Source organism: Nicotiana tomentosiformis, chromosome 3 (assembly GCF_000390325.3).
Source record: "Nicotiana tomentosiformis chromosome 3, ASM39032v3, whole genome shotgun sequence".
Lineage (NCBI taxonomy): Eukaryota > Viridiplantae > Streptophyta > Magnoliopsida > Solanales > Solanaceae > Nicotiana > Nicotiana tomentosiformis.
The window spans coordinates 148767359-148794251 of record NC_090814.1 but is presented as its reverse complement, the minus strand read 5'-3'; the positions used below and the strand labels follow the sequence as shown (position 1 = coordinate 148794251).

Genomic DNA, 26893 nt, shown 5'->3' with positions numbered 1-26893 from the left:
ATATGTAGTAGCACCCCTATTTATAATACTACAAAATCAAAAACCTATTCCAATATAAAATTGGTAAACAAAACCTAACTAGACATGAATTAAGTAACCTAGTAAATACCAAATCCTAGACGGTGTAGGAATACGAATTAATCTTGGTTTAATTTCCGACAAGTTTGAATGAAGGCATGCCATGAAATTATATTTGCCACGCAAGGCTTTGAGTTCGAGACATTTGGTTATCGGAAATGAAAAAATTCTTTAACATAAAGTGTCTCACTTTAATAAGCTCTATGTCGCAAAAATAAATTAATTGAATCAGAAAATTTCAGATATTAATAGTCAGAAAATGTGCATAAGTGGCTCGGTCAAAAAAAAAAAAAAAAATTGGGTATAGCGGTATAGGTGGGCTAAGGTCAGTGGTCAGCGATAAAGCAGCTCTCAATTTCTGAAAATGCAGCTCTCTTTCCATTTCCGACCTTTTTCTCGTTTTCTTTTTTTTTGCTTTCTTTATTATGAGAGTTTTGGATATATTCCCCACTTGTTCCAGATGACGAAAAGAAATTGGCTTTTGCTTTATAACTGTTGTCACTACTATGTAAAATACTTCTATTGCTTTGTTCTAGTCCCGATTTTTCAGAAGTAAAAAGATTGTGTTGTACAATACGAATAGTCTGTTAAGTTTATTTCAAATGTTTAATTAGACACAATATTAATTGATGACATACGAAGTAGTGGAGGGACATACGTGCATGAAAGCACACTGGTATGGTGATACAAATAAGTCCTAAGCAGTAACAAAAATAAAAATATTCAGTTGTAATGGAAAGTTACTTGCATTTTTCAGTACAAAGTTAGTATCGTTATACGTCTTTCGGCCTTAACCAATTTTAAGCTACCAAACACCATAAAAATAAAGCGATTCCTCCAAATTACGAAACGATATTCACTTTTGCTTCAGGCACTCTTGACACTACAACGTAAAAGAAGCAGCAAACAACTGAATAGTGCCGATATCTATTGGTTGTGCGCATACCAATTTTAGAGTCAGACAAGTTAGTATTTCTGAGTACATGTCTGGCATTGACTTTACACAGGAGAATGAGATGTTAGGAAAGGTCTGATCTTGGTATTTGCAAAGAGCCATAACCCCATGCAAAGCTATTGATTCTGACCTGAGATGCGAGCTACTTCCGCAATCATGTGTGCAGCAGCGGACTCCCTTGCTTCACGCGGACTCTCACGTATGTTGCTTTCACTGGTAAATTCGAAATCTGCACCTTTCACAATGACTTTGGCTTGAAATCCACCTTTAAAGGAGCAAACACTGACAAGGATTAGCTAAACTTTGCAGGGTACTTGAGCAAGACATTTTAAAATTGGAGAGTGCTCACTTAATTGAACAGGTAACTCTAAAACAAAAATCAAGATTCAAGGCTTCAATTAGTAAAATGAGAGCTGGAAAGCCAAGCAATACTAGACAAATTGGGAGATGGGTCTTCTGTTGTAGGTCCACATGATCTAATTTTTGGGGTTGAATTAGGCCCAAGGTCCATTTCTTCACTAGATCAAAACCGATACGAAAAAAATGTGAAAGAGAAAATTGTCAAGAATTCAGAATAAATCTTCACAGGCTATCACAGTTGTGCAAAAGAAATCTCATCAAACGTCCCATCACAATCATCAATAGCAATAGCATGTACGATTGATATAAACGAAGACCACTATATCCGTTTGATGTAGATGGGAAAGTTTAATATCTTACCCTCAAATGGAAAGACCCGATATGTTGGCAATGCCCAGTTACTCCTGCAGCACAGTTGATCCAATTGCTGCAGACATAGAATTGAAGAATAAATGTGTGGATGTTACATATATGCAGCAAGTAAAAAATCAGAATAAAGAGCAGACACTAATACCTTTAGGATAAACAATTGACGACAGGATTTCAGAAAGAAACAACCAGTTGAAAGTTCTTATCTTTGCCATATGCTTATCCAATATTAAAGATTTTATATAAATAAACAAATGCATTCAAGTCAAAATAACTGCTGACTTTCTTAGTTCAAATAAAGTGAACACGTCCCTTATATTTCCCAATAATGACTTCCCATGTATATTGAAGGAAATATTAGAAATACCGAACATGAAGAAAATTCTCAACCAACAATGGAGAACAGAAAATAAGAAAAGCAAAGAATTAAAAGGAAATGTCAAATTAGGATGCCTCATCTTGCCTGACATTGGTTTTGCAAAGTAAGAATGGCCTCGGACAATCTTTTTCCCTTGCTATAAATAGATTGGTCTTCTACCAGTTGATTGGTATTGTACTCAACTCCTTCACCTTTCACACACACGTCATTACAGCCATCTACAAGAGCTTCAATCTTCAATGGTAAATCATTTTCACCTCCTGCATACAAATTAAGAAAGACATTATGCTGACAGTTCTCAGACCATTGGTTTAAACTGATGCTATTCAAGTGAAAAGTATCCCAGAGGTTGACATAAACTATCAAAAATGGGTATCAAAACATCAAACATTTGCAATAGATAATGCCACCTGTCATAAGAGAGAAGTTACCAGAATGTTTTCTGTCCATTGTTTTTCTCAGTTCCAATTAAACCGACACAGAAATGTCAGCTATGGGTCGTTGCAATTAAACCGACACAGAAATGTCAGCTATGTTTCTAATTTCTTAAAAAAAGAATTTCCTTTCATTATTTATCATCTTTTCAGTATCATTCTTTAAGAAACAAAAGGGCCTTGATTTATCTCATAAAATCTGAAACTTACCAATAATGCAGCTAATGCAGCTTTTAGATCTATGTTATGCCCGCATCTCTAAAAAGAACAGAGCGGGTGTATGATTGAAGATAACTAATTAAGAGATAATCAAAATTTCTTTCCTCCCTTGATCTTTAACTTTCATAAATGTGGAGACGCCACCAACTCTTTACCCTGAAATATATTTGATGGACTAAGCTGAGCTTTGACGTTTGCAGGTTCATCCATTGACAGACTTTTTCACATCCTACAAGTTTCAACCTTTTCCGTACCATTTGCATTATTGTTCATCTGGCTCTTTATGCTTCTTTCTTGTCCATAAATGTCTCTTCCTTCTCTTACAAAGCCGATGACTTTTAGTAAGGTATGCACTATCAAGTGAGAATACTCTCTAAACATACACAAACTTCTTCTTTTTTTGGTTTTTTGATAAGCTATATAGGAGATTCTTCAGAAGTATAACACCACACGTGTACACCTGTTCATCCAACTCATCAAGGAGCTTACAAGGTGGATTTCAGATTTATTAAAATATTAGGCAACAACTCTCAATGAAGGATGATATTGCCCACTGTTTCAGCTCATTAAAGGCAGCTAGTGGAACTTTTGCTGGTTTAAAGATGACGAACAGACCAAGAATGGGTGATATTAGCTTAATTACACTAATTTCTTATAAAATGGTGGAGCTTCCTTTTTCTTGGTTAAGTCTGTGACTATATCATTTCATCAGATGCGACTCTTTTTAGAGAGAAAAAGCAATTTGCTTAACAAGGAGAGAAATACATTGGTGAAGGTGAAATGCCCTTTATACAAGAACAAAACTAAACAAAGTAACCAGGCAATGAAATTTTTTGACAAGATTCCATTTTAGTGGTGCTCCCATGTGAGGAAATTACTTTCTCTGACACCAAATTGACTGGCATAAACCATTGTCACACTCCATTTTCACATATGATGTTACCAGTCGGTAATTGTTTTAGCATCAAAGTTATACAAATTTTTTTATTTTACTCTACTGCAATCTATCTGACTCGTGGAAGGAAAAAAATCCTTACCAATTTCTAAGGAACATGATCCTTGAAGAACAACAGAGAGGAAAAGAAACACGAGAAGGGAAGTTTTCATGCCTTATTTTTGCAAGTTGTTAATAGCAAGATAGATAGAAATCCAAGAATATATATGAGAGCACAAAAAAAATTGATGATACTTGGAACCTCCAGTCGGCAGTTTGTATTCACTCTAATAGTCGCACATTATCTATGTAATGCCTTAAAGGTAACCAAAAAAAAAAAACTCCCTGCCCAATAAGAATTTAATATTCATTGAATAAGATGAATGACGCTAGAAAAGAAGAAAAGATCACACCATTTAATACTGTCCGAATAGTTTTATCACACAATGCAATCTCATCTTCCAAAGTGCGTAGCTGAGAACTCTGAAAGTAAAAAAGGAAGATATCAGGATGGTAATCAATGTCTTAAAAGTTTGACGGCAAATTGTGGAAATAAACAACATAATCCACAGTTTTCTACCACCATATATCGAGATAACTGAATATGTTGACTTCCTTAAAGCCTTCACTCAAATGGTCTTCCACGTCTGATCCCCAACACGAATGGGACCCCACCCCCCCACCCCCCCCCCGCACCCCCCAAAAAAAATACAAAATAGAAAAGTGGGAATGAAACAAGACCACCTGATCAACGTAAAGATGATGGAAACTTCTTATCAAAGGAAACAAATAATTTTAAATTCTTAATTTTTTAGTCAGAAGTTCGTCAAAGAAAATTTGGAAAATTCATCAACAAGGAATGGTGTATTAGTCACTTGTCAGAGAAACTAGTACAAATTCTCCTCTTAGGAACTCCAAAAAATGTAAAACCCAAAGATTCATTTGCAAATTCTGATCTGTTGTTAATAATATTGCCCAAAAGTGAAACTAGCAGCCATAACTTTGTTAACCATAGTATGAAAGATTGTCAACTTGAAATGGCATGCACCTAGGACGACATAGGAAGAATAGCAATATCAGAGGCAGGTACCAGTTTCTCTCTTTTCCAGTAAAGAACAGTCAAGGCAGATCGTGATATTGCAGATTCCTTTGAAGCCAAAGCGGTTACTACATCCTCAGAATGTTGAGAATCCAACTGAGACGAGCCTACTGCAGAGAGCCCCTGAATGCCTCTTCTTTTCGCTTCAACAATCTTTTCATCATCACAATCAGTATTGCACGACTTAATCATGAGTTGAACCACGTTCTCCTGTCAACATGCTTGAAAACTGAATACTCACAACCATTTTCATCCATGCTCCAATAATCTTGCTAATCATATATATTTTGTCAGATGCATCCATAATATCGACTCTGAAAGCATGAGGTAATAACAAACTTATACTGTAATTACTGTAGGAGTTGGTTTTCACCTCATTTACTTCTTTCTCACTAGAGCTACCTCCAATATGTACATCATATGCATGACCAGCTACCAGTTCTACAGTTAGATCTTGCAAGCCATTTGGTAACAGCTCCCTGTGATCACAATTCATTGTACTAAAAAAAAGGAACTATGCTTAGTATCCTCCTCTCAATAGTTTGAAAGAGCAGAAACTAGATATCTAGGAAATAAACAAATATTTATGTTATCTAGAAACAGAAACTGAAGGTGGGCTTCAGGATAAGTGCAATTTTGGAAGTACGGGTTTTGGTTTAATCTCTTAGAAGAAATAGATAAAATAAAGTAAAACAAAACAAACACATAGTCACTCCAAAGAATAGATGAATCACAGTACAAGATACGGAACCAGTTAATCGCAAAACGGCAAAAGTACTGGTGCTATCATATGCCTAAGATACAGGTAAGGCTTTTCAACGGATAAGCATAGTTTTTATACAATCTGAATCAGTATCAAGCAGAAGTACCAAACGTCTTAAGTATGATCTCACGACCAGTTACCTTGGACTTATTCAACTACAATATTTTGTTAGATAGGCTAGCATAGCACTGCAAATATTAGTGTCCCACATTGGATAAGTGAGAAAGCACTCATTTTAATACATGTATATAAATAGATAGAAGCGTAAGGCATGAAGGCCATGTATTCCCATAAGCTCTTTCTCCCGTGTTTTATTTCTCACAGTCTCCTATTGGTAAGAGACCTCAAAGCGGGGGTTTATATAGCTGCAAGGAACAGTTAGAACTCTGAGTTACTCACCGGAAGGGAAACAGCTAAGCTTCTGCTAGAGCATATAAAACTGAAAGGTAAAGAGCATTTTCGCTACAGAGACTAGAGTGCAACGTCTGACTAAACATTTCAAAAGAATAACCAAAAGTAAGTGAACCAGATGAAACTTCTACCTAGAATACCAATTCGACAACATATCTCTGTAGGGCATCAAGTGAAAATACTCAACAGCTGGAGAAACCGCCCATCCACTTAGGATTTTCTTGATTAGAGGACCCTGCAAGCTACTCCAGAAGCAGATTCAGGAAAAAAATAGCCATTCCTCGTCATGGGAGCAATATTTATAGTACTGAAAATAAAACTTAAAGCAATATTCATTTATGCAATGCAAAATTGATGAACATTAAGATTTTCCAGATTATGCATCAAATATTGGTAACAAATCTCACATTTGACAAGAGATGTATATGATTGTCCACAGTTGACTATCGTGGTTTGTCGTTAATTTTGAATATGTAGAGAAGTGGACCAACCTTTCAATGACGTCTCCAATAGGAACCATAAAATCTTCATTGACAGACTTAGTGAATTGTACAAGATATAATCGAGCTGCTTCTTTTTCTTTATCTAAGGAATATACAAGGTGGCTCTCTAGGACAACCAGATCATTTCTATTGATGCCTGTTTCACATGCAAATTACATGAAATATTTAGTCATTCCACAAATATTACAGTGTATATACATAACTGAGGTTCCTTCAAGGATAGGATATTAATCAGTATACTAGTAGCAAAATTAATTTACTTCAAAGAATTCAAAATCCGAAAAATGGTAAGGCATGACTAATCCTAGTGACAATAAAAATAATTATATATCAATTCAGCTAGTCTCAGACAAAATCAAACCAAACTGGTTGACCAACAGCCAAACAAAGGAAATAAATATAACAAAAAGATTCCTAAAACTCAGAGATAGAGACCAGGAGAGGTTTTGGAGGGGGAGGGGGAGGGGGCTCAATTATAACCAGCACAAATAGAAAGAAGATAGCTCAACAAGTCTGCATGAAAAGCACTAATAGTTGCTCTACCTCACTAGTTTTCCTATGCTCTTAATGCAAGTCTTAACTTAAAATTCTAGAATTTGTGATTCATCGTTAAGCATATACCTGTTGCTTCTGCGGCAGCAGAAAGCGCAAGCTCTTCGAGGCCTGCTCCATCAGTATACTGAGAACTGGTTGAAGGTATATTAGTAGATCTTTTCTTTTTGTTTATACACTTTGAATCAAAAAGATAACCTGAGGAGACGTCAAGATGTTTTTCAATAATGGACCAAACAGCATAGGTCATAGAACTACGCATGAGCAAGCAATTCTCCCTCCTTGAGTCAACTAAGAATACAACAACTTTGGAAATAGGCCATTTCTCTGATAGTGGATCAACTTGTGCAGCATCCAGTGCCGAAGATATATCACATGCCCGCATAATTGCCTTCTCAGTGAGCGAGATTTGGCTTTCCAAATCGTCCACGTCTGTGTAATCTGATCGACGCATTAATTTCATATATGTCACCAAACTTGGTTTCAAAACTACAGCCAATTGGCAAAATGATGTAAAATTAAGAAACTCTATTTTATGATCTTGATGTTGCTTCCTATAGTAGTAGTTGTAGAGCAACACAACAGCTTCCACCTGTCAACATCAGTAACCAGTAGAAGAGTGGGTTAAGTAGCACACAACAAACATACCATAGCACGCTTAAGTACTCTATGTAGGCTTTCGACTAATCAAAACTAGCATATCCTTCATTACTCAACTTCCATATCAAGCTTGAGTATGCTATCGTACTGATTAATCTAAATTCAAGCATGATGCAGCTCACCTCTACTATAATCATTTATATAGACTCCCTCCATTCCTATTTCATAAGATCTTTTCCCAAAGTCTATTTAACGAAATATAGAAGTTAAGAGTATACGGATGAAAAGAAAGAGTATATCGATTAGTTTGTGTTTAACTTTTACATTTAAAATCACCTGTATTACACTAAAACTTGCAAAATTTTGCACTTATTGAAATATTTAAAAGTATTAACAAGATATAGCCAGAGACAATTTTGTTTGACTCCAGGTAAGCCCAAAATGACAACTTTACCAAACAAATTGATTACAAATTATTGTATGAAAACCAAAAGAGAGAACATATCAAATGAATGAACAGAGAGTGGCAGGATATAATGTACTAGTACATGTTTTGCCATGGAACGTTGTTGATCAAGTGTTGGAACATCCTTTGATTTGAAAGAATTACGCCCTAATAATGGTTCCACCATGCATTCCAGCAATGCCTGCACCACTTCCTCCGTCGGAGCCACCTCCTCCATTTTTCCCGACATCTGATTCTAGAATTAAAGATGAATTTTTGGGCATGCAGAGCTGTTGAGGGGATTAACAGTGGGGAAATGTGGATTTTGGCCTGAAGCGGATTTGGGGTCAGAGTGGGGTTTTTGGCCTTGGGGTTCACTGTACAGTGATATAATAGCGTGGGAAGCCAAAAGTTCTTAATAGCAAAAATTTATTCTTTTTGAAAAGTGTTCTTATTCATAAGTATTTCTTATTCATTCTACTAATTTATGTTTGATTAATTAATTTAAAAAATACTTTAATTCAAAATTTTCAAGTCCAATAATGATCGATATTTAAATACACACAAAAATTCAGATTTGGGAAGCTTGCTCGAAAGTACTATAGATAATATTTTATATCACTCACTTCGAATCAAAGGATAAATTTTTAAAATAAAATTTCAAATTCAGGAGCTTCAAGCTAAATAATGGTGGGTTTTCATACATACATAAAAATCAGATCTGGAAAACTTAATATATTAAGTAATCGTATGTGCTACTTAAAATAAAGAAAGACCAAAATATTTAGTTATCATATTATAATAGCTACTAAGTAAGCTTGCAAAAATGAAGCTGAATGTTTTAACATTGTGTATTTCAAATGCGAAGGCAAATATGCACCGCAACATGAGCGAAGATAGCTTATTGGGTTATTGAATGGATTTCATATTTTTTTCCAAAGATAAAATTATGGGATTTAATTAAAAGAGAAAATGCACGATTTGGTATGTTGGATAAAACAAAATCAAGGGAGAAAGAGGAATGAGGTAGACAGGAAATAAATTTGGATCAAATGGGTAGAAATTATAAATAATTTTTAAATAGGCAAAAACATGTAATTAATTTGTGCGTCATAGGCAGGTTGTGTAGTTTCTAAAAAAAAAATTATCAGTTATCCATTCATATTATTCACTAAAAATAGGTTGGATAATAAACTTTTTAAAAACGGATCCAAGTATGGATAAGAACCATATTATTCATTTAGAAAATGGATAACTAATGGATAATTAACGGGTTTAACTTTTACTCTGTAAAGCCTCAATTTGGGGGTTCCTCAAGTTGGAGAGACTAGAAATTCTCCCAAAAGTAATCATATTCAAAAAGTCATAGATAATATGGATATCCATATTATCCGCCGGTTAATCCATGTTTTATTCATATTATCCGTTCTTTGCATTATCCGTTTTCGACCCGACCCGACCGTTGCCACCCCTAGTAGGAGGCATAAGAATAGTATTGAATATGATGTATTAGTAATATAGGAATGAGTTATGATGGTATTAGTTATGGTGATATTATTTCTCATAACTGTTTGGTGTGGTGTATTAAAAATGACATGCATTATATAATTTTTTAAAAAATTATTTATTTATAAAAATACCTTTCACGTTCTTTAGCTTCGAGGTCAGGAATAATTTTTATCGTTAACCATGCTTATGTATGTATTAACAATCTTGGTATCGCTAATACCATTGGTTTGTTACATATTAGTTATACATGAGAGAATACCAAATAAAATGTATAACTAATAAGTTGAAAAAGTGTACCAAACAAAAAATTAATAATGCCAAAACTAATACATGCATTATTTTTTCTAATATATCGTACCAAACGACCATTAATGTTACCACACAAAACCACTTTTTGTTCTTCCTAAAAATCTGGTCAAACATACACTCATAAATTAATTTAAATATTAAACAACTCATTTTATGCTCTATATTATTATTTGTAAAAAATCAAGCCAGCAAGTTCTCTCACACAATTCAATATATTTAACTCTTATATAATTGCTTTGAAAAGTGTTCAATCTAGAACAACGTGGAGTGAAAATAAATTTTTTGGAATAAATAGTGTTGTTATGATATGGTAAAATTTTACTTGCACCGTATATTTATAGCGGGGGATTTGCAACCGTACTCTATATTTGTGTCACCTTTTAACTTGTACCCTATTTTTTAAAATTATTCATTTGGTAGCCAACTGACAAAAAAATCGTAATAATATGACAATTATACCCCCTGACAAAAGATATAAAACCAATATCATGCATTAATCGCGTGGTCTGCAACCTCATTCGTGAAAAAAGATCTTCCCCTCTCCTCTCAGCAGTTTTATCAAAAAATCAGAAACTTGTCCAGATTCATCTTCGGAATCACACTTGCATAAAGTTATTTCACCTTGAAGCTAAAACTTCATGCTAATGTAGCATGAAGTTGTTTCATGTTGAAATTAAAACTTCATGCTAATATAGCATGAAGTTATTTTACATTGAAGCTAAAACTTCATGCTAATGCATGCTGAAGTTATTTATCTCGCGAGTCTACAGTTTTATCATGAGTTTTATCCGAAACTTCAGTCTAAACATGCTGAAGTTATTTAGTTTATTTGCTAAAAATTCAGATTAAACATGCTTAAGTTTCTTAGTTCATTTGCTAAAATTTCAGACCAAACATGCTTAAGTTATTTAGTTCAATTGCTAAAATTTCAGACTACATGCTTAAGTTTTTTAGTTCGTTTGCTAAAACTTCATACTAAACATGCATAAGTTTTTTAGTTCATTTGCTAAAACTTCAGACTAAACATGCTTAAATTTTTGTCTTGCAGTATGTAATTTTCTAATGAGTTTTTGCTAATGCATGCTGAAGTTATTTAGTTCATTTGCTAAAACTTCATACTAAACATGCTTAAATTTTTTAGTTAATTTGCTAAAACTTGAGACTAAATATGTCTACGTTTTTAGTTCATTTGCTAAAACTTCAGACTAAACATGCTAAGTTTTTGTCTTGCAGTATATAATTTTCTAATGAGTTTTTGTTAATGCATGCTGAAATTATTTAGTTCATTTGTTAAAATTTCATACCACAACATGCTAAAGTTTTGTCATGCAGTTTACAGTTTTATCATGAGTTTTATCTGAAACTTCAGTCTAAACAAGCTGAAGTTTTTTAGTTCATTTGCTAAAACTAGGGATGTTCAAAACCAAACCGAAACCGAAAATCGAACCGAAATCGAAGCTTAATGGCTTATTAGTATCGGGTTAACGGTTTAACGGACGGCGAACGAATTAAAATTTTTTTATTAACGACTTATCGATTTGGGGGCGGATTATTCAATTTTCTTAACGGATAATCCGTTAACCCGTTAAGAATATATATATATATATATATATATAGATATAGATCAAAAACCCTTCCACTTCTTCCAGTACTCTATCTCTAAGTTCTAACGCCTAATTCCTAAATAATCAGAACCCTTACGTACTATGCATCAGAGGATCCCATGCTTGGCTTAGCTTAGCTTATTCTCCCACCCTACAACAAGATTGTTTAAGTTGATGTCTATGGTTCACCTCTGCTTTTGTTTTTTAAAACTAATGCATGTTGTCTATGTTTAATAGAAGAACATCAGTGTTGTGCCACATTTTTTTTCACTCTATAACACATGACACACTACATCATTCTTATGTAGGCGTTAACAGACATGTACGTCTGGACTCAATGTATAATTTCCTATTCTGAATTTGTATGCTAGGCGGTCAACAAACAATTAATACACGCAATATAGATTGAATTAGGCCGATAAACCGTCCAATAACCGTCCGATAAGAGCTAAACCGATACCAATCCGCCCGATATCTTATCGGGTGGCTAGCGGATTAATACATTTAAAAGCCGATAACCGTTAAGCCAAACCGTTAAGAGTAATTAACCGCCCAATCCGCCCGATAAGCAGCCCTAGCTAAAACTTCAAACTAAATATGCTTAAGTTTTTAGTTCATTTGCTAAAATTTCATACTAAACATACTTAATTTTTTGTCTTGCAGTATGTAATTTTCTAATGAGTTTTTGCTAATGCATGCTGAAGTTATTTAGTTCATTTGCTAAAACTTCATACCAAAATATGCTAAAATTTTATCATGCAGTCTACAGTTTTGTCATAAATTTTATCCGAAACTTCAGTCTAAACAAGCTGAAGTTTTTTAGTTCATTTGCTAAAACTTCATACTAAACATGCTTAAATTTTTATCCTACAGTATGCAATTTTCTAATTAGTTTTTTATAATGCATGCTGAAGTTATTTAGTTCATTTGCTATAACTTCATACCCAAACATGCTGAAGTTTTGCCCTGCAGTTTACAGTTTTGTCAATAATCTTTTATTAAAGAAGGGCAAAATCATCTTTTTAAAACGCTTTTAATAAAAAAAATGGATACAGATGCAAACGAAAAAGTGCTATGTAAAAAATGGATATAGTTTACTAGACATGAGTGCTGTGTAAATATTAAGGACATGGTGTCCTTAACTTTATGAATGCTGTGTAAGGACAAAGTGTCTTGTATTTGCACCTTCCGTTGTTAAACTTTAGGACATAATATCCTTAACTTCATATGTGCAGTGTAAATGTTAAGGACATGACGTCTTTAACTTCATGTGTACAGTGTAAATGTTAAGGACATAATGTCCTTAACTTGTATTTGCACCTTCTGTTGTTAAACTTTATGACCTCATGTCCTTAACTTCATATGTGCAGTGTAAATGTTAAGGACATGATGTCTTTAACATTATGTGTACAGTGTAAATGTCAAGGACATAGTGTCCTTAACTTTATGAGTGTTGTATAAATATTAAGGATATGATGTTCTTAACTTCATGAATGCTGTGTAAATATTAAGGAAGTGTCATGTATTTGCACTTTCTGTTGTTAAACTTTAGGACATCATGTCCTTAATTTCATACGTGTAGTGTAAATATTAAGGACATGACGTTCTTAACTTCATGTGTGCAGTGTAAATATTAAGGACACCATGTCCTTAATATTTACACAGCACTCATGAAGAAAGGAACGTCTTTTCGAATTAATTTTAATAAAGTAGTGACTATTTTTGCTCGGCATTAAAAATACTGGATAAAAACTAAATACCATATTAAAAAGTGACTTTACCACCCATTTCTACCATTATCTCATAGTAATTTTATTCATTGTTTGAATTTTTAAAACACAGTAATTATGCGTCAATTTCCAATAAGTTGGGACTTGGGACTGATTATAGGAATTCTTTAAATTTACACAAAATACTATTCCTATAAAATAAGGTGAAAAAAGGACCCTCCCATAACCGATCGAATTTGTTCTCTGGCGGGAGCTTTATAATAGTAGGAAATTACTCATTTCTTTCTTTGGAAATATCAGATTAACAAAATCTGGCTTCTACATTGTTGACGTTCTGCTTTTAATCCCCTCAGCGGGGTTCCGCCATTGTTGAAAGTGTTTCTGGATTCTTCTTCGAGAACACGTAAACCATTCCTCCGATACTTATATAGAAAGAGAAAACGCTCGTAGGTTCTAGAAGATTGAGCGTTGGAAAGAGAGAGATGGGGAACCAGAAAGTGAAGTGGACGTCGGAGGAAGAAGGAGCCCTAAAAGCCGGTGTGGCAAAGCACGGCACCGGAAGGTGGAAGAACATCCTCAGGGATCCTGAATTCGCGCGCTTTTTGACTAATCGCTCCAACATCGACCTCAAGGTTTCTCTTTTTTCTTCTTTTTTCTTTTTGGTGTATATTCATTTGTTTGTGTGTGTTGTATTCCTTTACTTTTGTTTTGGGTTGACCTTACGCAGAATTTATACTTGAAAGTTGAAATTTAGGACTAGGGTTAATGTGTTTCCCTTGATGTTACAATGTGTGTTGTTTTATCGTAGTGATTTTTGTCCCGTGTTATTTTGGAATATCGAGCATCAGTATAATATTGTTCATTTGTCACGAGGCTGCTTCTAACTGTTGTGATTTCTGGTCTATTGCATCATAGATGTTGGGCATTGCAACTCCTTTATTTGTATCAACGAGTTAAATATTGCTATATTCATCTTGTAGCAATAAAAAGATATGGTTGCGACATGTGCTAATTGAAGTAGAGTTATCAGCCAACTTCCTCTCTGATGGTGCTAATTGCTATACTGCTATACACCACTCTTTGTAGTATATTAAGAGAATGTAGATTATGATGGCCCTTCTAGGGGTTATTCAGGTGGAAAATGCTAGTGTAAAAGTAGATTATGGTTTGTTTTCCTTATCTGCTTTACCACCCTGATTGTGTGCTCATCTGACAACCATTCTGATAGGTGACAGAGTTGCATGTTGTTGTCCATGCTGCTTTACACTTCAGTATAGCTAGTTATATTCCCTGTGCTTTACGTCTCCTGGTTTATCATTGATGTTTGTTTGATAATACATCCGTATATTTTTCGTTGAAAACATCACCTTCATATGTTGTCTTTGTCACGCTTAATTAAAAATGTTGTCTTTCTCACCTATCCACCCTTCAAAATCTTAAAAAATACTACATACTCATAGGAAACTTGCTGAAGTTGGTAAACAATGATGTGGAATGCTGAGTGGCAATTTAAATTTGAGGTAAAAAGCAAACACTTTCAGGTAATTTCCATATAGGGCTGGACCACTATCATGAGTTAACTTCTGGATAAATGACCTCTCCCATTCCCAAAGATTAAGTTCTTCCTTTCCACATAACATTCGCTCTGGATATGTATGTATATACTTTTTGTTCTCAATTTTCATAAAATTCCTTGTGCTTTGGTTTTTCCCTGGCTGTTCCTTCGCTGTGTTTTTTTTCCCTTCACATTATAGGTCTTTTAGGTCCTTCTCAAATCATCTGGCGACTGGGACCTGAGGTGGAACAGTCTCCCTTTTCCCATCTGCTTAATATCTCTATTGCGGCCATGGGGCCATAGCATCTTTATTGACTTAACCACTAAGGATACCAAATACAGCCTGATGAAGCATCATTTCCTGTGTTGTCCCTGAAATGAGATGGCTTAAGATTACAATGAAAGACTAGGGTTGCTGCGAAAATGTCATTTCACCTTCCTTTCCCTTTGATGTTAAATATATTTGGCTTTCATTAATCATTGTTAGTTGACCTTGATTTGCCTTTTCATAGGGGAAGAACATAGTATGGAGTATAACTGTGGAGTGGGATCTATGTTATATTCTTCCTTTATTGCAAAAAAGACTTTCATTCGTCTCTTTTGTTTGTTTCAAAATCATGTTAACTTTCCTCCATGATGAAATTTTTTTCAATCTTAAAAGTCATATGGGCCGGTCTCTAACCTAATTAACTCAACCTGAAGAAGTTACCTTTAATTCTAGTTTAGCCTTTCCTTAAACCAACATATAATTATAATACCCATATGGAGTCAAGGTAACAACTTGTGGATAGAGGAAAATTTATCAAAGATGGAACTTTATTTATGCTGGTGCTTATGCCCAAACTTAGTCTCTTTAACATACTTATCAAATTTTGTTTGGACAATGTCCATTTAGATAAAAAACTATACTAGGAATGTTTATTGCTACAAAAGAGAGTATTGTTTTCTTTCAATCACTAAGACAAGTGCAACATCCTTAATCTAACTGGATTTTCCAGTTGTGAAGGAACTTGATCAGAAAAAGGTGGGACTCCAGTTATAAGATATGCAGTGAAACCTTTGCTCCTGGAGCTAAGATCTCGGTCTCTTTGTGGAATTTCTGCTTCTGCTAATTTCTGTTGTATTGCAAATGTGGCAGTCTCTCATCCAGAAGAGGATTTTAGCAAGTTTTCAGACTCAACATGATAGTCATTACACTTTCTTTGGTCTCTATGAATAGGATAAATGGCGAAATATGGGTTTTAGCACTGCTGCGCAAGGCTCTAAAGATAAATCTGGATTTTCTCGTGCAAGACCAAAGACAATAAGTGCACTTGCACCTTCTACTGTTCAAACTCCTTTGGCTATTACTTCAGCGCCCGAGAATGACGCCATGGATGGTTCTCCCGAAAGCCCACAAGGAAGCAAGAATGCTCCGAAGTAGGTGACTCCTTTTAGCTTCTTGTATTACTTGTACGCTTAGCAGCTATATTGTTGAACTTTTCAAGACTTACTATTTGTGTATGCATTTATACTTCTTAAAAAGTTCCGTCAGGAAATAAATTTTGTTAAAACTTGCTTGTTAGTATCATTTCCTTCTCCTTCTCGCTAGCTGAAGGGGGGAGCAAGAAATTAGTTATAATTTCGTACGAAGGAAATTTCTCCTGCACTCCCCACTAGCCTCACCTCTTCCTGCAGAAAAAGGAGAGAAGGAAAAGGAGTACAACAACAACAACAACAACAACCCAGTAAAATCCCACAAGTGGGGTCTGGGGAGGGTAGAGTGTACGCAAACCTTACCCCTACCCCGGAGGGGTAGATAGGCTTTTCCGAAAGACCCTCGGCTCAAGAAGAAGAAAATAAACTACAAAAGTGTGTGAAAGGAAAGAGGAAAACTACGTAAGTGTATTTGTGATAGTAGATACAAAAGAATGTAGCCTAATATCGGAAAAAAAAATAGAAATAGCATTTCTTGCATGACAGTACTGGTTGGTCTTTCACTATCTAGAAGTTAAAGCTATTTCAATAGGATCTTTTGCATAGCCGTTGGTTTTTTGCATTCAACAATAACAACAATAAAAAAACCAGTGTGATCCCACAAGTGGGGTCTGGGGATGTAGTGTGTACGCAACCTTTCCCCTACCTTGTGAAGGTACAGAGACTGTTTCCGATAGACCCTCGACAGTTTGCTTTCTGCATTTGTTTGGATCTTTTCTTTTGGGTTATATCTTTGGTTTGATGAAGTTTATCATTAGATTATGACACACTTGTCCATTTTGATGTGGTCATAACATAGCTTATAATTCTTCTTTTTTCTTCCCTTAAATTCTATACAACATAAGGTCAAAACTACAATGGTGTAAATTGAGGTGGAAATATGGAAAAGCAAATATCTATTACTAAAGTAAATATGAGATTATTGCATGTTCCATATTGAGGTCGAGAAAGTATATATTGCTCGTGTTGGGCTTGGGAAGAATGGCTGTAGTCAATTTTTAAGGATTGGGTACTGGACACCTTGAGTTTTCTCAATGAGATCCTGTCGGGGTCTGCATTTACATTTGAACTTAAAAATGCTTAGGATATGTATCTTTCTCAGCCTGCTTTTACCTCCACTACTGACCCATCCTCAAACCTGTTGTAGAAATTCATACTAAATTATGCAAGTTTGGTGGCTTTCATCATCATATGTTCATGACTCTGTCATACTTCCAGGTATAATGATATGATTTTTGAAGCCTTATCATCCATGAAGTGTTCAAATGGATGTGATCTTGGTGCCATTGTGGGATTTATTGAGGTGAGCTCAATCAGCTTATAGTTATTGCATCAAACTTCCATGGGAAAGTCATGCTTATTTGGCTTCATAATCTTCATGTTGACATGTTTTGTTTTGCTTCTTCTGCCTTTCCAGTTGACATCTTAATGAATTTTCCATGAATTTCAGACTTAAAGAAGTCAATTGAACCAGACATGGCGTGTTGGGCTGCATGAATTCTTTTAGCTTCATAAGCATAAACTTTTATCTCTTTGTTATCTTCTTGGTGCAATCTGGTCTCTGTACTGATGATGTAGATGCCATGTTAGATACAATTGGGACTTGCACAATATGTAACTATGTCTTGAACTTTTGATCCTATAGTTCTGATTGATGAGACGCGTAGCGGTGTTAATGAGAGACTGGTGGTTTGGAGGCAGGCCCTGGAGTCCAAAGGTTTCAAGTTGAGTAGGACTAAGACGGAATATCTGGAGTGTAAGTTCAACGGCGTGACGGGGGAAGCGGACGTGGTAGTGAGGCTCGACTCATAAGTCATCCCCAAGAGAGAAAGTTTCAAGTACCTAGGGTCAATTATCCAGGGAGATGGAGAGATCGACGGGGATGTCACGTACCGTATTGGGGTGGGGTGGATGAAATAGCGATTAGCGTCTGGAGTCCTGTGTGACAAGAAGGTGCCACCGAAACTCAAAGGTAAGTTCTACAGAGCGATGGTTAGGCCGTCTATGTTATATGGGGCTGAGTGTTGGCCTGTTTAAGAATTCACTTATCCAGAAGATGAAAGTAGCCGAAATGAGGATGTTGAGATGGATGTGCGAGCTTACTAAACTGGATAAGATAAGGAATGAAGATATTCGGGAGAGGGTGGGCGTTGCTCCCGTGGACGACAGGATGCGGGAAGCGAGGCTTAGATGGTTCGGGCACGTGCGGAGGAGAACCATAGATGCCCCGGTTAGGAGGTGCGAGCGGTTAGCTTTGGCAGGCACGAGAAGAGGTAGAGGGCGGCCTAAGAAGTATTGGGGCGAGGTGATCAGGCACAATATGGTGCGACTTCAGATTTCCGAGGACATGGCTCTTGATAGGAACGTGTGGAGGTCGAGCATTAGGGTTGTAGGCTAGGGGGTAGTAGAGGGTTTTTCCCTCTTTGTACCGGGTAGTCTGATAGAGTGTTTTGTCTATGTCTGTTAGCGGTCTATGTTGTGTTCACACTATTTTGTTGTTTTGCATAGTTTTGTGTTATTGCATTCCCTTTCACTTATTTGGTGTCTCTTAAAATGATATTATTACTTCTCTGGCTTCTTTTGTTGTAACAGATCTTTTATTTCGTTTCTTTTCTGATATCATTGTCTCTTCTGTTGAGCCGAGGGTCTCACGGAAACATCCTCTCTACCCTTCCGGGATGGGGGTAAGGTCTGCGTACACTCTACCCTCCCCAGACCCCACTAGTGAGATTTTTACTGGGTATGTTGTTGTTGTTGTTGTAGTTCAGTGCTGTTGTTTCATTAATAAAATACTTATTTACTTATCAAAAGAAAGGATCAACCTTTTTTCCTGTAGAGAGTTGGAGTTCTTTGGCCATGATGTGGAGGCAATTTCCTTCAGCAAACAATATGTGTGTTAAATGTACCGATGAATCCTAGGTTCTAGGTTTGCCCTCTTTGCCCTAGTTTTTTCCACGATAACAAGGCAATTCAAGGTTACATGTTTATCTAATACTACTTGTTAATAGACATATTTTTATTTGACACTCATGGTTATCTTCCAAAGGTTTATGACAATTCATGTGAAACTTCCACCATGTTCAGTTTCCTGTGGGGATTTGTGCTTGGCCAGCCTTTAAGGTTCTCATCCTCTATTTAGAAAACATTGAAATATGCAATTCAAGATAACCTTTTTCCTTTTTTCAGCCTCTTTTCCTTTTGCTGAGAACGTTGTAAATTCTAAACTTCATTATAGATCTCATAGGGCAAATACAAGAGCAGAGAAAATGACTTCATTCACTCCTGGAGTGTGGTTTATTTCCAAAAATTGAAAATAGGGAGTTGAATTTAAGGATATTTTAAAATGTCGAGGTATGTTTTGCAGTAACATGATTTTGGGCATACAAATACTTTAACCTGTCTTTAATCAGTGAGCCTATGCTACCATGCAATACGAGCGGTTGAGGTATGGTAGTAACAACCTGGGGATCCTAGGTTTGAATTACAGCTACGGAATTTGGTGTGGCTGCGAGGCCACTTCCATATTTGGCTAGTAAGAGTACCATGGCAACTTTGCTTGTGGGGCTGGACAGACGGCTGGAGACCACTGATAACTAAAGAAAAAGAGGCTTCGGTGTAATACAGACACACATTTGTTGTATAAATTTAACGCTGAATCCAAATAGAGTAAGTGATGCCCTTTTTGCTTTAGGTTTTTGATCTGTTGATAGATCTAACTGCTGTATGTGATCCTTTGTGTTTGGCTTTTAAAAAAATGAACTAAAAAAAGTGTTGTATGATCTTCTGGTAACGTTTTTGTTATAATTCCTTTTTTACTACTCATTGCATTTATACTTGACAAAGGAAGTTGACTCTATCCCTCTCTATTCTTTGATCTTCAACTTTTAGTGATACTTCCATTTGACTAATTGAATTTATACTTATTAAAGGATGTTGACTCTATTCTGCTCTTTATTGCAGCAACGACATGAAGTACCACAAAATTTTAGAAGGTTATTAAGTTCCAAGCTGAGAAGACTTGTTTTGAAAGGAAAACTCGAAAGGGTAAATAATTTTGCATCCCCTAGTAAGCTTCTTGGTGTATTTTCTTGACTGCAACACTAATCTACTTCATTATTTACTACTCATCTCATGTTGATGAATGATTCTACTTGTTTTACCATTCAAATTGAGGAATTTGGACAGCTGTGGTTCAATTGATGCATCCTATGCTGTAAGGAATTAAGATATTAGGCCAAGTTTCTATTACTGTAGTTTGACCCCGCCTTAGTCCTATTATTCCAGCTTGACATCACTTGCCCGTTATATAGTGTAAGTTAAGCATTGTAAAGAGTAGTTGATGAATGAACCTAATTTTCTTGTCTTTTGTTCTTCCCTTTTCCCCACTTTTTTTCTTCTTTCTCAGCTCTTCTCGGTTTACTCTTCAAATGCACTGTTGCTTTGAGCTCACTCCAGCTCATTTGCACATATGCTCCGAGAGTCTGACTGCTTCTTGAAATTGCTTTATTATTGTCTTATCTGGGAGAAACTTCACCAGTTCTTCATCAGCATATATTTTATTCACCTAAGTGTCATTGAACTTAGCTTTAACTCAGCAGTCATTGGTTAATTAAGCCTGATATTGCAGCCTTCAGGAAAAAATGAAGGTCCATGTTCTTTCAAATTTCCAACTTGCAAAGTAATTGCAGATCAGCCTTCGATCGGAATTGTGTTCTTTGAATTACACAGAGTGATGGCATCTTATGTTAAGTTCTTTGCGACAGAAAACAAAGATTAAGGGAAACATAACTATTTTCACACAACCTTGTCTTGAGTTGCTCTGATGGTAAGCACCCTCCACTTCCAACCAAGAGGTTGTGAGTTCGAGTCACCCCAAGAGCAAGGTGGGGAGTTCTTGGAGTGAAGGATGTTGAGGGTTTATTGAAAACAGCCTCTCTACCCCAGGGTAGGGGTAAGGTCTGCGTACACACTACCCTCCCCAGACCCCACTAGTGGGATTATACTGGGTTGTTGTTGTTATTGTTGTTGTTGTCTTGTCTTGGCTCGTTATCTGCAACTGTGCCATTAAGCATCACTTTCAGGTCCAAGCCACTAGAATTTTTGGCAAACCTGCAACCCTCCACCCCAAAAGGGGAGGGGGGTGGATGTAGTATTCGCACACGGGAAATTCAGGAAAACCTTGCTTTCCCACATTCTTGAAGTGAAGTTTTAGCATTTTTCTCTCTATTTGATGAAATGCAGGTCCAGAATTGCTATAAAATTAAGGATGCAACATTAGAAACCAAAATAACTATTCCAAAACAAAAGGATGTCTTGCCAAGGCCAGCCCCAAATTCAGCTGTAAAAGTGTCCTGTGAAACAATGAAAGAAGCTGCTGGGATTGCTGCTTACAAGATTGCTGATGCAGAAGAGAAGTCTTTTTTGGCAGCTGAAGCACTTAATAATGCAGAAAGGGTGTCAAAAATGGCTGAGGATGCTGAGTCAATGTTACAACTCTTCAAAGAGATCTATGAACAATGTAAGTGTCTGGTTGTCACCTTGTGTGCTAAATATGTATGGTGACTAAGGTTTTTGACGGTTTAATATCTAAATGCAATGTTACAACTCTTCAAAGAGATCTATGAACAATGTAAGTTTCTGGTTGTTAACTTGTGCGCTAGATATGCATGGATGACTAAGGTTTTTGACGGTTCAATATTTAAATGCAGCCGCCAGCAGACCTTTGGGTTGGAGTTACTAATTGAAGATTTGCTTCTTTTCTTCTTGGTGTTGTTTCCAGGTTCACGAGGTCAAATTGTTCTCTTGGCTTGATCAGTCAGAGCAACGGATTGTATATACAGCTCATTGAGATGAGACGATTTTCATTTTCTGATAGCAGTGGGTTCCCAGGATGCCAGAACCAACATATTTTTTTATTTGTAGAAGTATACTTGAGAAAAACTGTGGCCACACCTGAAGCTTCAGATGTCACGGTCATTAATATCTGGTGTATCCTACTCTTACATTTAAGTTTTGCTAATTTCTGTTCATAGATTTGCTAATGAATTTTTCCTGTCTTTTTAAGCGGAGAGAAGACAATATAGACGAAGGAGTTAATTTTGAGGGGTATAGGTAGTCAGCCAGCTTCTTGGGGGTATTTGTTTTCCAATTACTCGGCATGCTAGTGTTTCAACTAGTTTCTACTATGGTTACCTATGTGCATCTGGCTAATTGGCTATGTTGACTATAGATTTGATCTGATGCACAGCATGTATTAAATTAGCTCGAGTTTACCTCTTAGATGTGCGAAGTCCAGCGGCATGCCAACGTGCTCTCTATTGACGTTAGTTTGAATTTTATTCTGTGTCGAACTTGGATAGGTAGAAAATAGGAATGAAAAACTCTTCAGGTTTGTCCTAAACCCCTGCATAGCGGGAGCTTAGTGCACTGGACTGCCCTTTTTATACAATTCTCTAGAGGCTCAATCGTTAGAGTCCTTTACTTCTCCAGTCATTTGCGTAAATCAGCTATGTATTTCGTGCCACGGAATGTCAGTTTCAGTTCTGCAAGTAACTACAAAAAGGAAAGGAAAAGGAGGAGATTCGCTATTTCTTGGGGGGGGGGGGGGGGAGGACAAGAAAAGAGAAAGCCCTTTAAAGATCATATGGAAACATATAAACTTTATTATACGTCTGGTTAAAAATGAAATGCAAGTAGAATGTAGCGGCAGCCTCCTATTCGATGAGTATATTGCCTTCCTGGCTTTCTCACAATATATATAATACGTGAAACAAAGAGGTTTGTCGTCTGTCCAAGCCTTGGTGGACGAGTTACCCGGTACTTTTACTGATGGAAAGTAATAAGTATTATATAAAATTAATGAAGGTGCACGCAAGTTGATTTGGACGAGTTACCCGGTACTTCTACCGGTGAAAAGTAATAAAGGGTCGTTTGGTAGCCGGTCAGAGAGGAGTTATCCATGTATTAAAACTAGGATAACTTTATACATTGTTTGGTTAAAAGAAGGGGAAAAAATAATCTCCACATAGAGGCTAGCATAAGTTATACAATATTTTTTTCCCCCCTCTTTTCCACATAAAATATACCATTGCTAATACAATGTTTGGTTCATGTTTTTCTTTTCCGCATAATTAATACATGTATAAGTTATGAGGGAATCTATGTACTATTTATGCATGGTAGAAGGTGAAATAACTTATACATGTGTTAGTAATACTTGTATTAAAACACAAAATGACAAGAATATCCTTTATTCAAACTTGTATTTTTTTGTTTAAAAATATATATTTAAACTATACTAACAATTTTAATAAAATAAAGTAATCTAATAATAAATAACACTCACATTACATTTATATTATTAATCCTTATATAACTAATCCATGCATAACTAACCCAACATAACTCATAACTCTAACCAGTGCACGCAAGGTGATCTGGACGTAACAATTATTATTAAAAAATACCAAGAGACTTATGTGAGCTAAAACTTAACAGCCCAAAGGGAATTAGTTGTAAAAGTGCCCTTCCACTGGTAGAGATTCAACTTTCAACTATGCGCTACAAACGATATATTGCACGATATTAAAGCAAGCCAACAACTCAAGAATCTCAGCTAGACAACAAGTCTTTTTCTTTTATTTTTGAAACTGCCTGATGCAACAATCCAGAACCCATTTGACCTTTTGGTATAAATTAATCTAACAAGTATAAAGCCACAGAAAATAAGCCCAATTAGAATCATAACTATGTCTGAATGTGATAAAACTGCTTTATTAATGGCAACCTCAATCAAGCAAATAACGGACTTAGGAAGGACGTCAAGAGCTGACAGCTTACCAAGAGAAAAGAGTTGGAATTATAACTTATCCATACTCACAAGGAAACAGGGAAGACCAGAAACTGCAAAGTTCCATTGAAAGAGGGAGAGACAAATATTGAACAAAAGAGACTATTCAAAAGTTCTACATCCAAGCGTAATTTCAGCGTTGGAGTCCAGCAAAATATAACAGAACTGAAGTAACTTTCCAGTAGAATTTAGTGTAAATTTCCAAAATGCTTCCCCCACAGTGACAAACAGTTTTGCAACCTCCAATTACAAGAGTACAAGCCCAAGCTCTGACGCTCTCAAAACATGCTTTAGTCGATAGTTGTAGAGATAATAGTGGAGTTTCCCATCACCAGGGCCAAACTTCAGTTCCTTCAAAAAACTTTCGTTCTGCATAACATCTAGGGCGTTGAAAACATCAAAATCCTTCTGTTTTGCCACAATAAGGGCATCATTCATCAACTGAATCAACGGAGTCTTTGTAGAGACATTGTAATACGAGTAAGCAGCCTTTAGAGTGGAATGATTCTGGTTACCAAGAATTGACGAAGGAAGAGTGTAAAAACTGCAGAAGTCGGTGATTTCATGAGTCTCGGGGCTTTCGACCAGATAACTGTCAATCACACCCTCCTTTGGCAGAAGCCAGTGTTCCACATCATTTTCATCAAAGTCAGGTGCAACCACAAACTGCTTCAAGTAATTCCTAAGCAATCTAGTTACTGCAGGAACATCATGGGGTTCCATCTTTCTGAACCCAGGTGTGACAGTCTGATCAGGTAACTTGTACAGCTTTATTGTACGGCTCATTGTCATCCTTGCACCAAGCCTGGAAAACCCGACGTCAATTAGCTTCTTTGGATTCAAAGATCTATGCCAATATTGACAGGTTGATATAGGTGTTGGAAGTACCACCCCAGCCGTATAAGCAGCTTGCCAAATATTCTCCATATGAACCCTCCTTGTGACCTCCTTTATCATGACAGGAGCAAGTCTTTTTGATCTAAGCTTCTTATGAACACACAGAAAATTGATTTCTGCCATGGTCACAACAGTATCTCGAGCGCGTATTCTTGCAGGTACCCCTGTAATAAAAGCAACCAACTTTTTTGAGGTCTTCACTCTGACTCCAATGTGCCAGCTCCTGTAGAAACCTGGAGGGCGAAGTGCCCATCGAAGAAATTCTTTCGAGTAATTGAACCTAAACATGTTCTCATCATCCTCAACGTAGTTGTTTGTTAGGAGAACATAGACCTCATTGCACATCTCCTCCAAGTCCATATCACAGGTGGTCCACTCATATGGACTTGGAAGGTTGTACGGCTCCTGCTTAACTTCTGATAAGGGAGTTGGAGGTTCAATAGGGCCTTCAGGCAAGCTTGCATCCCCAAGATCCTTAAACTGACCCACAGGTTGAGTCTCCCAAAACTTATGTCTCTTTGCGAGGGAGAGAGATTCTTGGACCTGTCGAGCCAAGGAATCAATGGATACCTCATTGCCATTTGCTGGACATAAAGTATTATTAGAACTGGAGTTATGGCCCTCAGTTGCCTTAGTGTCGTCAGCCATTTCACCAGCTTCAGTATATTATTCTCTGCCATAACATCATAAATTAAATACCCAGAGCAAAGGGCTACATAAATAAGCAACACACATACAGTATAGTGGTAGAGAGATCTGGAACATATAACTAAGCATCAGGGGGATAAAATGGGTTGTGGCAGGTACTTTGACGGAAGTAGCTAACAGCTTTTATTTATTGAAGACAAAGAAGGAACTCAAGATAGTTTGGATCAACGTACCCTGCTGTTATAATATGGTCTATTCTGGAAAGAAAGGAATTGGAGGTTTGTTCGAAGGCAGTATCACCTCAGTGAGAGCCAAACGTTTAAATCATTTAGGTTTTTGGCGTAAAGTAGATTTAATAAATAACTCAGAATTGTAACACAGAGATTGTTTTTGCTGTACATAGTGCAACTACTTCACGCCAAATGAGCAAAATTTATTTGCCTTAATACAAAATTTACTTGATTCCAAATGAGCAAAATTTAGTGCAGCTCAAGTAGGTAGCACACTAGCAGCCGACAAACATCTTATATTTGATGTAAAATGTTTAAAGCACATTATCATTTATAAAGAAAGAACTCCATATAGATATACATATTATCTATCGTAATGTTCGCATATACATGGTATCCATCAGAATATCAAACTGACATGTGTATGTATATATAACAGCACATGCAATATATTAGACCAAAATTGTTGTCTCCAAGGAATCATAGAGTAGAATAAGCTGCATTATAATTATTGACAAGCATGGTCAGCTGGTTTACCAGCTGAATTACTACGTTTTTGATAGAAATCAAATGAAGCAACAATTTTTCACTATTGGATCACTTCATATCAACGATAACTACCAACTGATTCCAAATTGAGCATACTGTGATAATATATAAGAATACAATATCAAAGCACATAGATTTCCATATTATCTAAATCAAAATCAATTAAATTTTCCTAAAATAATAAAGAATATAAAGCATGATAGAATTAGGAAATCAAACCTTCAAAGGATTGTGAATTCTGGTCGATGACGGAGATCTAGGGTTTCAGAGCCTTTATTGAGGTACCTGCAGGCGTACCGGAGAACGCAAAGAATATTAAAAGGTCGAAATTGGAAGCAACGAAGCTATGGACGGAATATGAAATGGTGGAGATTGGAGATGGGCCTTATTTATGGGCTTTGTTCCTCATTCTATTTGGGCTCGATTAATACATTCC

At 36.3% G+C, this 26893-nt stretch overlaps 3 protein-coding genes across 8 annotated transcripts; 1 reads left to right on the top strand and 2 right to left on the bottom strand.

Moving 5' to 3' along the window:
• Positions 1 to 783: 783 nt before the first annotated feature.
• On the bottom strand, positions 784 to 8503 carry LOC104108651 (uncharacterized). 5 transcript variants are annotated; one of them, XM_009617732.4, is made up of 10 exons: positions 8205 to 8503; positions 7126 to 7648; positions 6493 to 6640; positions 6133 to 6246; positions 5201 to 5327; positions 4819 to 5037; positions 4142 to 4211; positions 2226 to 2401; positions 1754 to 1820; positions 784 to 1298 (listed from the first exon to the last, which is right to left on the bottom strand). In XM_009617732.4, exons 1-10 carry the CDS (start codon positions 8349 to 8351, stop codon positions 1150 to 1152), a joined length of 1740 nt encoding a protein of 579 aa, XP_009616027.1. In that variant the 5' UTR covers positions 8352 to 8503; the 3' UTR covers positions 784 to 1149. The 5 variants fall into 5 exon arrangements, with proteins under 5 accessions (XP_009616027.1, XP_009616029.1, XP_009616028.1 ...); XM_009617734.4 differs by having other exon boundaries at positions 5201 to 5306; XM_009617733.4 differs by having other exon boundaries at positions 6133 to 6243; positions 8205 to 8502.
• Positions 8504 to 13479: 4976 nt separating this feature from the next.
• Positions 13480 to 22313, top strand: LOC104108650 (telomere repeat-binding factor 4). Of its 2 annotated transcripts, none has more exons than XR_011415065.1 (6): positions 13480 to 13885; positions 16028 to 16227; positions 17503 to 17587; positions 20245 to 20328; positions 21526 to 21913; positions 22064 to 22313. XR_011415065.1 is itself a non-coding variant. In XM_009617731.4 (6 exons), the coding sequence occupies exons 1-6, from the start codon at positions 13736 to 13738 to the stop codon at positions 22093 to 22095; spliced, it is 828 nt and encodes a 275-aa protein (XP_009616026.1). In that variant the 5' UTR covers positions 13481 to 13735; the 3' UTR covers positions 22096 to 22313. The 2 variants fall into 2 exon arrangements, 1 of the variants encoding a protein (XP_009616026.1); XM_009617731.4 differs by having other exon boundaries at positions 13481 to 13885; positions 21526 to 21802.
• Positions 22314 to 24177: 1864 nt separating this feature from the next.
• On the bottom strand, positions 24178 to 26816 carry LOC104108649 (glycylpeptide N-tetradecanoyltransferase 1-like). Its single transcript, XM_009617730.4, has 2 exons — positions 26677 to 26816; positions 24178 to 25703 (listed from the first exon to the last, which is right to left on the bottom strand). Exon 2 carries the CDS (start codon positions 25676 to 25678, stop codon positions 24380 to 24382), a length of 1299 nt encoding a protein of 432 aa, XP_009616025.1. The 5' UTR covers positions 25679 to 25703; positions 26677 to 26816; the 3' UTR covers positions 24178 to 24379.
• Positions 26817 to 26893: the final 77 nt, after the last annotated feature.